Genomic DNA, 15,981 nt, shown 5'->3' with positions numbered 1-15,981 from the left:
GTGGTAAACTTATATTCCTGCTATTTTTACCTTTCTGCAGAAAAGTTTGGATGGGTTTAGCCCTTCATACCCTGAAGTTTCAGGTAGCAGCTTTCTCCTGTTACAGAGGCTGCCTCCAAGGAATATCGGTAGCTTCTCATTCAGAGTCTCTTTCATTTCTTTTATGGTGTTAAATTTGTCTGTCTCCCATTTATAGCTCTGGTGTGCCAGTGGGACCTTTTTTTTCTGGTTCTCAGAACTCCAATTGGTTTCCCCCTTTTTTGCTGCTGAGATGTATCTGTTTAGGATCTCTAAAAAAAAAAAAAAAAAAAAAAAAAAAAAAAAAGTTTTCCTGGTGGTCTTTTGTTCTGGCAGATGTATTTCAGAGTTGCAGACTTTATCTTGTAGAGACTTTTCCCTAGTGTTTACCGCAGAGACAGTTTCTTTTTAATCACTGTCATCTTTCTTATCATAGGTTGTATTGATTTTTCATATAATTCAGATGAGTTTTCTTTCAGTTTTCTCAGAGAGAATGTCAGGTTGAAACTAAATTCCTTAGTTTCCTGGATGCTCATCATATTCTCCTTGGATATCTAGAAATCACTAATCCCTTTCAAAAGTTTGATAATTGGTTTGGGCTTTGCGTGTTGGAGTGTGTGGGGGGAGGGGGCCTAAAAAGTGAGGCAGCTTCCTAGTCTGTTTTGCTATGGTAGATTTAAGGGGTCGATTGCCTCAGTTTATTGCTGAAGGTTTGGCAGGTTCCGGCGACCCCCATGCTCATTCCGTGATAGTTCAGGCTCTCTATTAGTGGGGATGCTACGGTCCTTACTCCAGAGGAAAACTTGTAAGGCAGCCACTTGGTGTTCCTCACATTCTGTCACTGATGTGCAGGCCAAGGAAGGTCTTTGGGGCTGGTGTTCTCAGGGCAGCCCTGGCTTCTTTCCACCCGTATTAGTAGCGACGTGGGAACTTCCCACATGTATGGACTGGCCTAGTAAGATGATGAGGAAGAGAAATGTGCTACCTGTTAATTTCCTTTCCTTAAATACTGCTAGACCCCCAGTCCCTGTCGGTCAGGGACTGCATCGTTGTTCTTGGTTGGAATTCTCAGGTACTGTAGAGGTTTGTTTCAGTCTTTCTCTATAGGGAGAAACCAAGGATTCCTTCTTCCTACCTGTTTTATTTCTTCCCAGCTGGGATTTGGAGAGGTATTTCATCCTGCAGGATTCCTTCTTGTTTGAAGGCTTTTAAATTTAGTTGCAGTTTTTAGGAATAGTTATCTAATCCTATTATTTTTATATAAGAATATTGGCAATTTCCAGTGCTGCACCATCCCATGATCCAGTTATACCACTGAAAAAGGAGTGTCCTCTGTCTCCATCTACTACTAGGCAGAATAAACCCACAAGTCACAACTGGTGTAGCAGGATTCAAGGAAAGCAAATTAACAGATAAGACAATTTTTCCTTTTTTTGTGTGGTTTTAGATGGATAACACCAACATTTGTTTTGTTTCCTATGTTGTTTTAAATGACTACATATCCTTAGAATACTATTCTCAGAAACAGTTATAATAAGAATCAAAATATTTAATTACATTTTGTTCCTGAAAACCTGCTTATAAAAAGCAGGTTTCACTGATCTCTGATTTCCCTTCTGAATTAGTGTTGGATATTTTGGGCACTTTTTAAAAACTTATGAGTTCTTTTTCTGCCTTAATCATAGGAAATTCTATTATTTATGAAGAAATTTAATGACCAAAAGAGATCCTTTGCACCAGTGTTGTCACTGGTAATGAAACAGACTCAGCTGAGCAAAGATTTTCTACAAATAAAGCAAGCTCTGGAGAATCTGACCTCTCAGGTGAAAACAACATATTAGCTACAGAATATTGTCGTTGAATGATATGTAAGAAATAGGATGTGAGAGAGTGCTTTTTTATTAGAGGAGTTTGACATGTTTTGGGTGCTTTGTGAGTCACAAGGACAAAAGCTGACTTCCGTCAACCTTTACTGTATACCCCATAGTTCAATTTTTTCATGTAGAAAATGTTGTGGGATGAAAAAATACCACAGAACACCCCAATTAAAACAAAAAAAAAATCATCAGATTTTTATAAGCTGTTTCTGCCATCTTTACCAGCAAAATTGGATTTTTATAAAATTGCCTGATGTGTAAGTAAAAAATAAGCATGTATAGTCTGTATGCATGCATTTTTACTCTCATACCGGAGAGATATTCCCTGTGGCAGGGTTGGGGAGGGATTCCAACTTGCACGTCTACTTTTCACTTAAAAAAAATATGCAGAAACATTTTGCCAAGAAAACTATCCACACCTATTCCCAGATATAAATATTTGCAGAATAGTTTTCCGAGGGTAATTTTCAAAGTGATAGTATGCAGGTCTTCTGCTTTGAAAAAGAGTGTGAACTGACTCTACCCCTAAGACTTTGTACTCTGTGAAAACTGCCTCCTTTATTATGTTTTAGTGTATTTTCAGCTGAGTGAATTTAAAGTTTGCTAGAGCGTTTTATGTTGTTAAAGCTACAAAGCCTCACCTTGGGTTAGCACGTCCTGTATTTTGAATGCACTGTCACATGGTGCCACCTGACAAATCACACATCTTGATTTTCTGAATTACTTCATAAGCCAGAATGAAGAATATTGATGTAGAGCCTGAGGTTTGCACAGAGTAGGTACCACATTTAAGTGTACTAGGCATGCTTGTTTCGCTAAACCTCTTCCAGTCTGCAGGGGAGCTGTGCAAACCATGGCCATGCCACCTTCATTGCCGCCAACTGTGGTTTGCTACAGCAGCCGCCAGCATATTTACCAGAAATATAAAGACTAAGTCACTGTGTGATAGTAAAAGAATTAAACTCAGGTGTATTGGGTAAGAAAAGTATCAATTTTGTATCCAGCTTCTTTCAAATATAGATGTATTAAGCATTAATTTTTTTAAATAAATGAACATTTATTTACAGCATAGTGTGAGGATCTGTTTTCAGATATGTTAAAAGTCTAGACCAGAGGTTCCCTTCCTTTTTGGGAGTGTGGACCCCCTTTTAACCTCCCAAAACATGTTCACTGACCTTCACATGCTTCTCTTTCATTTTTTTCTGTAGTTATGTGCAGTATATAAAAAAGTTATTAATGTGGTAGCAAAAATTTATATGAACCGCAGACTCATTCATAATATATAAACCTTATTAACTAATGCTTGCTGATATAAAAGGAATACATATAACTGCAAAGCACTGTAGTAAAGTGCAAGAATGTACTCACATTGCCTAGTGTGACTACAGCTGGATCTGTCTGGATCTGGAGTGACTGGGGGAATGGACTGGTAGAGGGAGAGAGAGAAAGAGAGACTGTCAGGATGGGAGGGAGAGACAGATGGAGATGGTCTGGTGGAGGGAGAGAGACTGATGGAATGAACTGGTGGAGAGAGACTGGTGGGGATGGACTGGTGTAGAGAATAAGCACCTGACAGAGTTGGACTGGTGGAGGGCGAGAAAGAGAGCGACTGTTGTGGCTGGACTTGTGTAGAGAGAGAGAGAGAGACACTTGCAGGGATGGATTGCTGGAGGGGGAGAGGGGGGGACTGGTTAGGATGGACTGTGGAGCAAAGATAGAGAGTGAGAGACTGGGGAAGAGGGAAAGAAGAATGTTGGAGATGTGGAGAGGTTTGGTGCACATATTTCTCTCCCAAACCTCCCCCTCCCCCCCTAGTATGGTATTTAATTTATTTTATTTATTTATTTTTAAGGAAAATCACCTGTGACAGGGAAACCACCCTGTAAGTTTGATCTGAGCGGGGGTCCAGTGGCTCTCTCCACACCTGCCTCGCCACTCCCGCTCATAGAGCAAGAGGCACTGCTACATACATTTTGCTCCATTATCGCAAGGTGCTGGGCATGCATGTCAGTGGCATCTTTAGACAGAAGAACCATCTAAATTAAAAAAAAAAAAAAAAAAACTGGCCAGTTTTAACCATCTAGTAAAACTACCACTAAAATTATTCAATAATATCAATAAAAAATTATTCTATATAAGAGTGGGACAGATCCCAATATAAAACCTGTACCTCAAGTTCTACAATACCCTGCATTCACACAAACTCCCCCAACAAAGCCTGCAGGGCAGAACAAGGACATTTCCTCTTCACACTCACCATAACAGAATGTGATTATTATTCTTTTTTATCACCTCAGTAAATTCAACACAAACTCCCTCCAATACCAGGAACATTGTATAATATAAAATCCAGCAAAAGATGTACTCAGAGTCTAGTGGAAACCTGCCATGTCATAGCACTGTAACTACCAGACTCAAACACTAACAATTCTATCTATGAAAAGGCATCCCTGCAAATATTACAACAGACCCTAAAACACCAAAACACATCTGTTAGGGAAACAGAACAAGTCAGGTTGCTATAGATCCCTATTTAGAAACTATATACTAGCTGAAAACCGCACCTAAGTCACACATCCAGAACATAAACAGACCCTTGTCGAATACAGAGAGCAAATGTATAAATACAAACGTGCACACACAAACTGAACTGGAAACATAAGAAGCCAGACTCTGTATGCATTTCAACAATGGACAAACAGAAATATCACCGTTCCTTATAAAATTATCAAATAAAACAATCAAGAAATATAAAATAATAGTAAAACCATACTAATAAAAATATTTCAAAACTGACAAATAGAGCATCTAATAATTTAAAACTCATATAAATTTTTTAAATTTCCCAAACACTAAAATATTTCAAAAAAGACACATCAGATAACAGCCAACAATTAAAACTAAGGAGGTTTTAAAATTCCCCACTCTCAATACCTGGGAACCTTTACATTTCCAGTCATCCTGAGATTGCCCTGGATTAATAGGGGTGGGGAGAGGGCACACAAACTTTCTCCTCTCTCTTAAATATGCACACATTCATTCTCGCTCACACATATTCTCTCTCTTTTTCTCACTTCCTCTCACACACCCATACTCTCATACACAGATGCTCCCTCTCTCACATACATTCTCCCTCTTATACCCTTGCGCGTGCATGTTATAAAATCCGGAGTCGGCGTGCGCGCGGGGGTGCACAATTGTGCACCTTGAGCGCACCGAGCCGCACTGCCTCCCTCCATTCCCTCCCCCTAACCTAACCTTCCCACCTCTTCCCCTAACCTTCCCCCCCCAGCCCTACTCTAACCCCCCCAAAATGTTTATCCTACCTTTTGCGCCTGCCGGCACACGATCCTCTACACAGCAGCAATGGCTGTTCTGTTAGAGGCCTCTGGCCCTGCCCCCGGACCGGACCACCCCACCCCCAGATCGCCCCTTTTGTTAAAGCCCTGGGACTTACACGTGTCCCGGGGCTTTACACGCGTCACTGGGCCTTTTTAAAATAGGCCCAGGGCGCGTAACCCTTTTAAAATCTGGCCCATACTATCTTTCTCACACAAACATGCTCCCACTCTCTCATACACACATGATCCTCCTCTCTCTCACTGTCAATCATTTTTACACACACACACACACACACACACACACACACAAGCTCCCTTTCTCTCATTCACATGGGATGCACCAGTGGCCTCATGGCCTCCTTTAGTCTTTGGCCACTGACAGGATGGGGAGTGCTGGTGACTTGTTGGGCCTTCTCTTTCATGGCTGCCATGGGATGGGGTCTATTGGGCTTCTTCTTGGCACAGGCTTTCTTGTCTCCTCCCACAGCTTGCGCACCCTCTGTGAATTGAAGGACCCCAGGTCTAGATCATGAGGCTACAATATGACAGATTTTAAGTGAGAAATTATAATGTAAAATTGTTCTCTTCTCCAATAAGATTGCAGACTGGAAGGTGAAGCTGGATCATAGCTTACCAGCACCCCTTAATGATGTCGAAGCTTGGCTCAAAGAAGTTGAAAATCTACTTTCAATAGATTTTCCTGAGTTGAGGGACCATCACAAAGCCATGTCTCTCCTCCAAGAGAAGGAAACGTTATATAAGGTATAATAATACTTTTTATATGCAGTAGCAAAGAAAGTAAAACTTCTACTCTGAAGACATTATGTAAAGTAAAGGTGGAAATCTAGTAGCCAACAATTTTTCTTGTGGATGGATGTAGGGTTTCAGGGATGAAATTGTCACCTTTTCTAAAAGCACAGGGGGTTATGTTTGCTTAGTGACATTTGTATGAAGATATAGCTCTTACATTATAAAAACACATCAGATAATTTATACTTTTGTTAGCCTGAAATCACAAAATAGAACTGAAGGGCATTGGCATGTTTAAGATCTCACCATAATTTGTTCTTTATCCTCCTCCTGCTATCACTTTTTTTTCTTATGCCTTTATAGGCTCTATTTATTAAAATGTGTGCTTTAATAAATAGGTCCTTAAGTGTATCTTATTTTCAGCAGTGGATCATGGCCACCAAAAATCCTAACTTTTAAATGGAGAATTGATATGATATTAGTAAGCAATGGACACATACTCTGTAGTGACTTGGAGTGAAATTTTTTTTCAGGGCTTGATGGCTAAGTTTGACAATCACTGGGACATCGTCCAGTCATTTGAGAATAAAGATGATAAAGGGATAGCGCTGGTACCAGATGACAAAGTAGAAGAAATGAAAACAAGGTTGTAGTGGCTTAAAAATCTATGTGTACCTTACTGTTTAAGCACCATCTTCTTAAGGTTTTGTATGAGGATGCTTAAAACTGTATTTGAATTAGTGAGGATTATGTTTTTTTATAGGCTGTTTTTGTGTGTTCTGCCAACAAAGTTTTAAAATGATAATTTTGTGTTTTTTGGTCAGATTTAACAACATCAAAAGCAAAGACTTTGGCACTTTTCTAGAATATTACTACTCAAGGTATAAAATTGTGGCCTTGCTGGATGAGGTCAAACCAAACTTAGAAACTTGGAATGCTGAACATGGAACCAAAGAGTCTGTGGAATCCTTGCTGGAGAACTGGAATGTAAGAAGAAATGTGCCTCTTCAATTTATTTTGAAGAATTTTGGTTTTGTTCTTCTGTAAATGTGCACAGACTTAGGATTGTATAACAGAATGAATGACAAGTTATGTTTGTGTAACCCTTAAAGTTCAATTTTCTTTATGACTCCTTGTGTCTGAAACCTGCACTTTGATTCCCAACCCAGTATCAGAAATGAATCCACACGCTCTTTAGTGAGTAACAGTTTTATCTTTACTGGAATGAATGACTGAAATAAATCTGTTCACTTCCTAAGCATCTGCATTTATCATATAAACACATGTATATAGTACAAGAGAAAACTCAACTTTGTCATAAACTCATGTTAAGTATTTCAACCAGAATCAGCATGTGATATAGCACCCGACCTTAAGCAGTCTCTGAACAAGCAAAGTCCCAGATTGTATCCTACTGTGTGTCCATTTGAATTTAGAGCTGAAGAGGGCGTCAGTACTGCTGCTTCAACTGCCAAATCCACAATACAGCAGCCTCTATCCAAAAGAAGAGCTTCAAATCCTGACAGGGCACAGTTCAACTACTCCCAAGTCGTCCACAGCAGGGTTCCAGAAAAGAGAACCTTAATCAGCACAGATAATATTTATTAGTTCAGAGCAGGGCAGGAACTCTGTTCAAGCTGAGCAGTGATCTGTTCGCACACGCTCAATACAATCAAATTTTTATACATCTCTTTAGGTAAAGTAAAAAACAACTTCAATACATCTCAAAACAATGTTAACTAACATAAATACATTACACATGAATACAATTATAGAGGGCTGCTCACCTTAATCAGCACAGATAATATTTATTAGTTCAGAGCAGGGCAGGAACTCTGTTCAAGCTGAGCAGTGATCTGTTCGCACACGCTCAATACAATCACATTTTGAATCTCCTTTCCCCCCCCTCAGCTCTTAAAGAGACAGCACTCTATTGTCAGTCTTTTCATGTCACAATGATGATTCAACATTTCTCTGCCCTAGTTCCTAGAGATATGTTACATTTGCACATATTTTATTACTGTTCATGACCAGATGAACAAAGGTGACATTCGAGGGAGTGATCAGCTTATGGACTATCCAGCACCTCCCTAAAGTAGGGTCTGAAATCTTCATTATGATTCTTGAATGATTACCTGAATTAAATTGTACTGTGGATTATTTTTTTTAAATGCTTAATCTCCAGGTTGGTGTTCTTTCCACTAGTTTCTAAATATCTCATTTCCTATTTTTTTTTTTTGGCAGAATGTTACTGAAAAGCTTCAACTTGAAGCTGCTTTCCAAACCTTCAGAGAGATGAGCAACAGAGTCCAAAACTTGATCATCTTAGGTGAGAAGAGCCTATTGTACTAGGCTTCTTCGTGAAATAGGCGCGTGTCCATGCTGTTGCCAGTTTAACCAGTTTGTCCACCAGTTCACCCAGTTAACAGCTGGGTCCTTCAGATCCCCCTGGTTTGATATCCTACACTCCCACCAGCTACCCCAGACCCTTTAAACCCTTCTGAAATGGCTCAATTATTTTATTTTGTTACTTACATATCCTCCATAGTAGAAGTAAAATTATGCGGCAGGATACCTCTATGCACGCCGGGGTGTGTAAGTATTTACATCTCTCTTGGCCAGGCCCTGAAACGTCCATGCCCGCCCATTTTTGGAAACTTTTCAGATGGGTTCTATGTAGGTTTTATCTGGGCTCTTTTTAAAATAGGGTCAGCGCACGTCAGCCCAACTTATTTGTGCATTCCCCGATTGTGTGTGCTGGGTTTTTAAAATCTACCTCTAAGCGAGTAATTGGTAGTAGTAAATAGATCCATTTTCAGATTGTGTAAGAGTAGGTGCATAATCTGGTTAAGTATATACCTTTCCGGGAACTGCAAAGAGGCATTCTGGGGGGGTGGAGCTGAGATTTCCATGCATGCATTTCTATTTTAAAAAGTATGCACTAAAATTAAATTGTCCAAGTTGCACCTTCCAAAGAGCAGATATACATTTATTTTTGATGTGTGTATGCTCGGCCAATTACCCGAGTGTTTCCAAAGCTGACACATAAGTTAGCTTTGAAAATACTCAATAAATTTTTTCGCTATGTGAACTGTTTGAAAATTACTCTTATTAAGCTTTAATGGAGACCCATGTCTAGATATTTATTTTCCTATGATGCCTGTTTTTTTCTTACAATTTTAGCTGGTGATCCTCAGCTTAACAGAAAAACTTTTAAAAATGAAGAATCTGAGATTTCTGTGTGCATGGAACAAATTTATAATGCAAAATCAACATTGCAAAAAATTATCTTTTCTTGGACAAAGTATATGAAAGATGCAGAGTTACTAAAGAGCTGGTTAGATGAGACACAGAAACAACATCCTAAAAAGGTATTTAATTGGGTTGCTTTTTTTTATTGTTTCTAAAGTCTTGCTGGAGTTTTGCTTTATTATTTTGATATATAATTTTGGAGACTAAATAATTTAAGGTTTGAATTTATTTCTTATTCAGAAGGTGTTCTGCTATAAAGAATAGCTAATATTAAGAATGTATGTAGGAGTGCTTACTGCAATCTAATGTACAATGTTCACAGTTTCATTTGTCAATAAGTATGGATATCTGTGACTTCCAAGGCTAAATGTTTAAATAGATCCTGTTTCTCCTTTCATCCTTGACCATTACAGGTTCCCTCAGAGATCCTTACATGGTGGACCTCTGCACATGGTTCTGTAAACAAAGCCGGCAACTTTCTTATTGAAGTTAGCAATCAACAGGTAGGATCGAACCTCTCCCATGAACTGAAGAAACTCAACAAAAGATGGGTGAAATTTATAAAGAGAACCAAGTTTGTAAGTTTTTCTGTTTGTACGGTTCTTATGACTTTGCACTTTGATTCATTCATAGAAATGAACTGGCTTGAATTAGGGGCATGTACGATTATTTTTTTTCTCATTTTGTTCATTTCATTAGCAGTTTGTTTGATTTTGATTTTTCTATTTTTTGTTATGTTTATTTTTTTGAAGTGCTAACATGCACTTAAAACTGGCTCAAGATATCCTGTTGAAAAAATCCACAAGTCCACAATTTAAATCCCCCTTTCCCTTCCAACTGCTTCTCTTGCAGCAGTTTAAAATATGAGATAGGAGTGACTAAAGACCTCTCCTGCCACATTTGGACCTATGGATGGGGTAAGAAATAAATGGGGCTTCCAGCGGTTAGACAATGGGGGCTGCTTTTCTAAATTGTTGATAAATATTTTTTGGTGGGGGGCTGGCCAAGGCAGGGCAGCTTTACTTTTTAAAAAATGAAAATTGAACAAAATTCAGTTACTCTACTTTCATTTTAAAATGAAAAGGAAATATTGAAATGTATCTTTATCTTTTATCTCTGTTGGCATTTATATAGCATGCTGTGCTGTTTCCCAGAGCAGGTTACATCTTTAAACATCCATAGAAACATGGAAATGACGGCAGAAAAGGACCTACGATCCATCAAGTCTGCCCAGCAAGCTTATGGAAGTTTCTGCACTTATCAGTTTCCCAGGCCGTCAAAGTCAGGGCCCTTGTTGGGTTCTGTTTGAGTCTAATTCCTTATTACCTCCTGCCGTTGAAGCAGAGATCAATGTTGAGTTGCATCATTGGTTAAGGGTAGTAACAGCTGTATCAGCAAGTTATCCCTATGCTTATTTGTGTTCCCTGACCGCAAAATTCAATGTCCTTGTTATTTGCTGTCTGAATCTAATTCCCCTTTTCCTTTTTCCCCCCTGCCATTGAAGCAGAGAGTACTGATGGAGTAGCAACAACAATATGAAGGCTTTTTGGTTAAGGGTAGTAACCACCACACCAGCAAGTTACCCCCATGTACTCATTTCTTCATTTCCATCCTTCAGCCTTTAGGGATCCACAGTGTTTATCCCATGACCCTTTGAAATCTTTCACTGTTTGTGTCTTCACCACCTCCTCTGGAAGGGCATTCCAGACATCCACCACTCTCTTTCTGAAGAAATATTTCCTGACGTTGGTTTTGAGTCATCCTCCCTGGATCTATAATCATAAAAACAAGACATATAATAAAGATTAAGATAAACAATTCACTAAATGGACAATTTAAACAAAAGGTAAAGGGGATTCAAAATGGCAGCCCTGTTGTGAGCTGCATCTGACATACTCTCCTCTTTTGTGATTATCCTGATACACTTTGCCTTATGGGCCGCAAAAGGAAGGGCAAATCCAGGACTTTCCCTGTGGTTGGATCCGTTCCTTCCCTTCTGGGGCTGAAGGACTCTCACATTTCCTGAGATGTGAGTCAACTGGGAGATATGCTGTTGGAGCCTATGGGAGGAGAATTTAAGCTCCCATTTCTCCCAGGCTTGGAGACATCATTAAACCCAGTGGTCAAAACACTGCTGAAAGACCCATCCCTCAATCTCTCACTGGAGAGCGATACCCGATGCAAATGCAGGTTGAAGATGCTGCTCCTGCAACGTCGGGGTCAGGTAGCATGGCAGCACGGTTTTAGGAATGATTGTCGCTGGTTTCATCGCAGGAGCTCCCAGCACTGGACAAGGATTGATCAACATGTTTGGAGAAGATATACTTTGTGCGGTAGGAACTTTTGTTACCTTCTCTTCTTCCTCTATGCCTCTGCCTCACATATGGGCCTCTTGACCCAGTTTCACTTTGCTGAGATTGCTACATTTTACTTTGGAATCATTATGGGATGCAGTAGAGGTTTGAGCACTACCTTATTTTCTCACATTGCACCTCTTCAAGAGGAAATGGATAATCTGGAATCTCAAGTGCAAGCAACAGAAACTAAATCTATAACATTAGGACTCAAATTTCATTAATTCAAGATGAAATTAAGCAAATAAAGCTTGTTCAAGATTCTGTTAAGGAAACCGTGTCTACTGAGAAGACTGGAAAATTTGGAAAATCAAGCTAAATATAAAAACTTATGTTTTATTAACTTTCCTAAACTTCCATCAGTCTTCCTGAAGGAGATGTTTAGGAGATACCTCATGGAAATTCTGAAAGGGCCTGAGCAAGCAATTCTACCCACTTTAAAGATTTTCTACTTGCTCGCATTTAAGAAAATAGAAGAAAGTTCTATTTCTGGTTTTGCAGACTTGGTCCCCACTGTGGCTGTTGTAGAGAATTTAAATGTGACATGGTTGCTAGAAACAGATTATGTGTTGGCTGTTCCCTCTACAATGACTGTTTCTCGAGTCTTACAACCAGATAGAGACTGACTTTTGAGATGTTTCTTTTGACATTGTAGTGAGTTGTTTTTATAACTTAGACTACATAATTAATCTAACTTTCTTTTAAACTTTTTCCTTGCTTTTCTTACTGTAAGGTTGGGACTGTTCTTGGTGGCAAGTTTGGTGTTTTTCAGTAGAGGTTTTAGGTTTCTGCCGTGCTGTAAGTGTATGTGTGGGTGGTTGAATTAAGCTAAACAACAACAAAAAAAAAAGCTTTTAAGTAGATACTGTTTTTTCCTGCTGTCCTTTCTGTGGGCTATTGCTTCAATTTAGCATTTGCTGGCTAGGTGAAAATATATTTGCTATTTAATATTTTAAAATCCAAATCTATGATTCACTGAGGTGCACAGAAAACTGGTTTCAAGTAGATAATTGGGGAAGGGTTGAGCTAGAGCTACCTGATTGGGGACAGAATTCCTAAGCACATGTTGTCCTGGATGGAAGACTGACCAGAGGCATTTTACAAGAGTTCTGCTTCAGAGAAGCTTGAGAATACATAATCTGTTTAATAATCTCAACTGTTTAGTTCATTCTCTCCCTACCCTCTATCCACCCACCCCTGGATTTACTTTTCTTATATAGTCTTCCTTCCACTCCTAGTTAATTAGCTTTAATTACTTCTTCTACCATTACATAGTAGTTTCTTACTGCTCAAATAATAAAAACTTAAACTGTCTTCCTATTATTCTTTACTAGCTAACCTGAATACTTTTAGTCTTCACTTCAAATACCTAATAAAATCCTTGCTAGATCCTAAATTTTACCTTACCTTATGTAGCTGATCTAAGGAATTAGTGATGAATAAAATGCCTGTCATTCAGTGCAACAATTGTGGAGCTTATGCCCCAAGACCTATCATCTGGAGAATCAAAGGTTGTCCCTTTTGCCTTCAGCTGACTGCAATTAAAATAGAGCTCATTCACCTAAGGGAGGCATTGTCTAGGTTTCAGTTAAACTCCTCATCCTTGAATCATTCAGTATATTGCACCCGTCTCCCACAGCGATTGCAGAAACCCAAGAAAAAATGGTTTACAGTGGGCTGCGGTAGAACAAGACGTGACAAACAGGCACCCACCTTCCCGAACTTTACCAGCATCCTGGGCATCACCCCCCACTCCCAGAGAGATGTCTGACAACCAGGATTCAAAAACACAGAAAAATTGGATAACAGAAAAGACACCCACTCTCCCAGTGTTACCCCTACATAATGCTTTTTTCTGCATTGGAGAATGAAGAAACCTCAGCAATAGATTTGGAAGTGATTTCTAAAAGGGAAGTCACCAAGTGCACCCAGAAGCCATGCAACAGAATCAAATGTCATAAAAGAAAGCTGTTTCTGCTGGGAGACTCTATCATTAGAGGAACCAATTTGGGAGCACTTTTTCTTGGTGACACAAGAAATAAATGCGTTCCAGGATCCTCAGCTAGTAGAAATGCAAACCAGATAGTCCAAGTCATTGAAGAAGAAAGGAGGAATTTTGATATCAGTGTTGTCATCTATCTGGGGACCAATGACCTCAATAGAAATGGTATTAATGAAGTACAAAAAGATTTCCAAAAAGGGAAATGAGAAGCTATGCCATATAAATAATTTCAATTCCTGGCTCAAAACCTGGTGTATAGAAAATGGTTTTCGATACATTGGAGGCTGGGGTTGTGTATTGGTCAGTAAAAGGTTATATGGTAAGGATGGCCTATATTTGTCTGTAGCAGGAAGCAGGATGCTAAGTGAGAAATTCAGAGCATATATTATCAGACATTTATACTAAAGAATGGGGGTGGCAGGAGAAGACCAATGAAATGGACATGTCACCCCCCAAGCAATACAGGACATGAGAGGAGAAAATAAAATCAATCAGCACAAAAAAGCAGAAAAGGTGCATATAAAGTATAACAAATCAAGGGAAAAAGTTGGAAAGCTAAGACTACAAATGCTCGTAGTTTGGGCAATAAAATCCCAGACCTGCAGACCCTAATGGTGGAGGTGGTCTTGGACATTGTTGCTGTCACCAAGATATGGTTCACGGATTCTCATGATTGGGATATGGCCATACTGGGCTATAACTAGTTAAGGAAGGACAGAGAGGTCAGAAAAGGGGGAGGAGTAGCTCTATGTCAAGAACAATATCCAAGCTACTGAACTGCAAGGAAAGTAGGGTAGAGAAGAAGCATTATGGACCGTCCTAAAAAAAAAAAAGATGGTTCATCCATTTTTACTGGTGTGATTTACAGGCCTCTGACTCAAATGGAAGAACTGGATGGAGATCTGGTAAAAGACATTCAAAAAGTGGGAAAGAAAGGAGAAGTGCTGAATGTTGGATAATTTAATCTGCCAGATGTAGACTGGAAAATCCCTTCTGCAGAATCTAACAGAAGTCGAGAGATAGTGGATGCCCTGCAAGGGGCTCTGTTCAAAGAAATGGTAATGGAATCCATGAGGGAGGAAGTTATTCTCGACTTAGTGCTCACAAACAGGGCTAGTGTCTCAAATTTCCAGGTGGGGCCCACCTTAGCACCAGTGATAATCAAACCTGTGATAATCAAATCACAATCAAATCAAATCACAAATCAAATCAAATCAAATCACAATCAAATCAAATCACAAATCAAATCAAATCAAATCAAATCACAATCAAATCAAACCTGTGATAATCAAACCAGTGATAATCAAATCACCTCAAATGCATAGATAGGCATATATGTATCATATGTATCTAGTTTAAAACCCCTGCTTCTTTTCTCTGTTCCAAGTTATATTACTCCCTTGTTTTATTGTAACTGCAACTCTTAACTTTCACTTGTATATTGTTTATTATTACTACTACCTTTATAATTTATGTTATTTATTGTTATTTATTGTTATTTATTGTTATTTATGACCTCTTGTTACCTCTTCACTTGTTAATTGTAAACCGACATGATGCGATACCCATCGCGAATGCCGGTATAGAAAAACTTAAAATAAATAAATAAACAGTATGGTTTGATATTGCAAATAAGGATACAGAGAAATCACACGAAGACCCAAGTTTTGAAATTCAAAAATACAGACTTTGCTGAAATGGGAAAATTCCTGGAGATGGAACATGAAGACTGGGAAAAATGGGAGAGGTGAAACAACTGTGGGCCAAACTAAAAAGAGAAATTACAAAGGCAGCTAATCTTTGTTAGAAAAGTTAAAAGCAAGAGAAATAAGAAACCTATCTGGTTCTCAAAGAGGTGGCTGATAAAATAAAAAGAACAGTGTTCAAGAAATATAAAGGATCCCAAAAAGAGGAACATAGGTAGGAATATCTGGTTAAACTGAGAGAGATGAAGAAAGTAATCAGGAAAGCAAAAGTCTATCAGAAGAAAGGATTGCCAAAGAGGTAAAGAGAGGTGACAAAACGTTTTTCAGATACATCAGAGAAAGGAGAAAGGTTCAAAGTGGTATAGTGAAACTGAAAAGTGAAAAGGATTAATGTGTGGAAAGAGGCGAAGAAAAGGCGGAAATATTAACCGTGGAGAAGGACCATCACTGGTTAACAAGGATGGGAGTGAATTTGACAAAACCCCATTTATGGAAGAAATGTATGGGAAGAGCTAGGAAAACTGAAAGTGGACAAAACCACCGGGCCTGATGAAATTCATCCTAGGATACTGAAGGAACTCAGAGATGTGCTGGTGGGTCCACTGAGTGACCTGATCAGTAGATCCCTGAAAATGGGAGTGGTGCTGAGTGATTGGAGAAGAGTGGTGGTGGTCTTGCTCC

The 15,981-nt window shown here is 39.1% G+C and overlaps 1 protein-coding gene across 3 annotated transcripts in view; it reads left to right on the top strand.

The window, feature by feature from the left end:
• The window catches only part of SYNE2 (spectrin repeat containing nuclear envelope protein 2), a 799,865-nt gene that overhangs the window by 169,218 nt on the left and 614,666 nt on the right, over positions 1–15,981 (top strand). For all 3 annotated transcript variants that reach the window (XM_029598126.1, XM_029598125.1, XM_029598127.1), the window contains exons 11-17: positions 1,704–1,841; positions 5,834–5,998; positions 6,520–6,632; positions 6,811–6,973; positions 8,231–8,315; positions 9,170–9,357; positions 9,652–9,816. In XM_029598126.1, coding sequence (XP_029453986.1) covers positions 1,704–1,841; positions 5,834–5,998; positions 6,520–6,632; positions 6,811–6,973; positions 8,231–8,315; positions 9,170–9,357; positions 9,652–9,816 — 1,017 coding nt within the window. The remainder of the gene's footprint in view (positions 1–1,703; positions 1,842–5,833; positions 5,999–6,519; positions 6,633–6,810; positions 6,974–8,230; positions 8,316–9,169; positions 9,358–9,651; positions 9,817–15,981) is intronic.

Source organism: Rhinatrema bivittatum, chromosome 4, assembly GCF_901001135.1.
Source record: "Rhinatrema bivittatum chromosome 4, aRhiBiv1.1, whole genome shotgun sequence".
Lineage (NCBI taxonomy): Eukaryota > Metazoa > Chordata > Amphibia > Gymnophiona > Rhinatrematidae > Rhinatrema > Rhinatrema bivittatum.
This window is presented reverse-complemented; position numbering and strand designations above follow the sequence as displayed.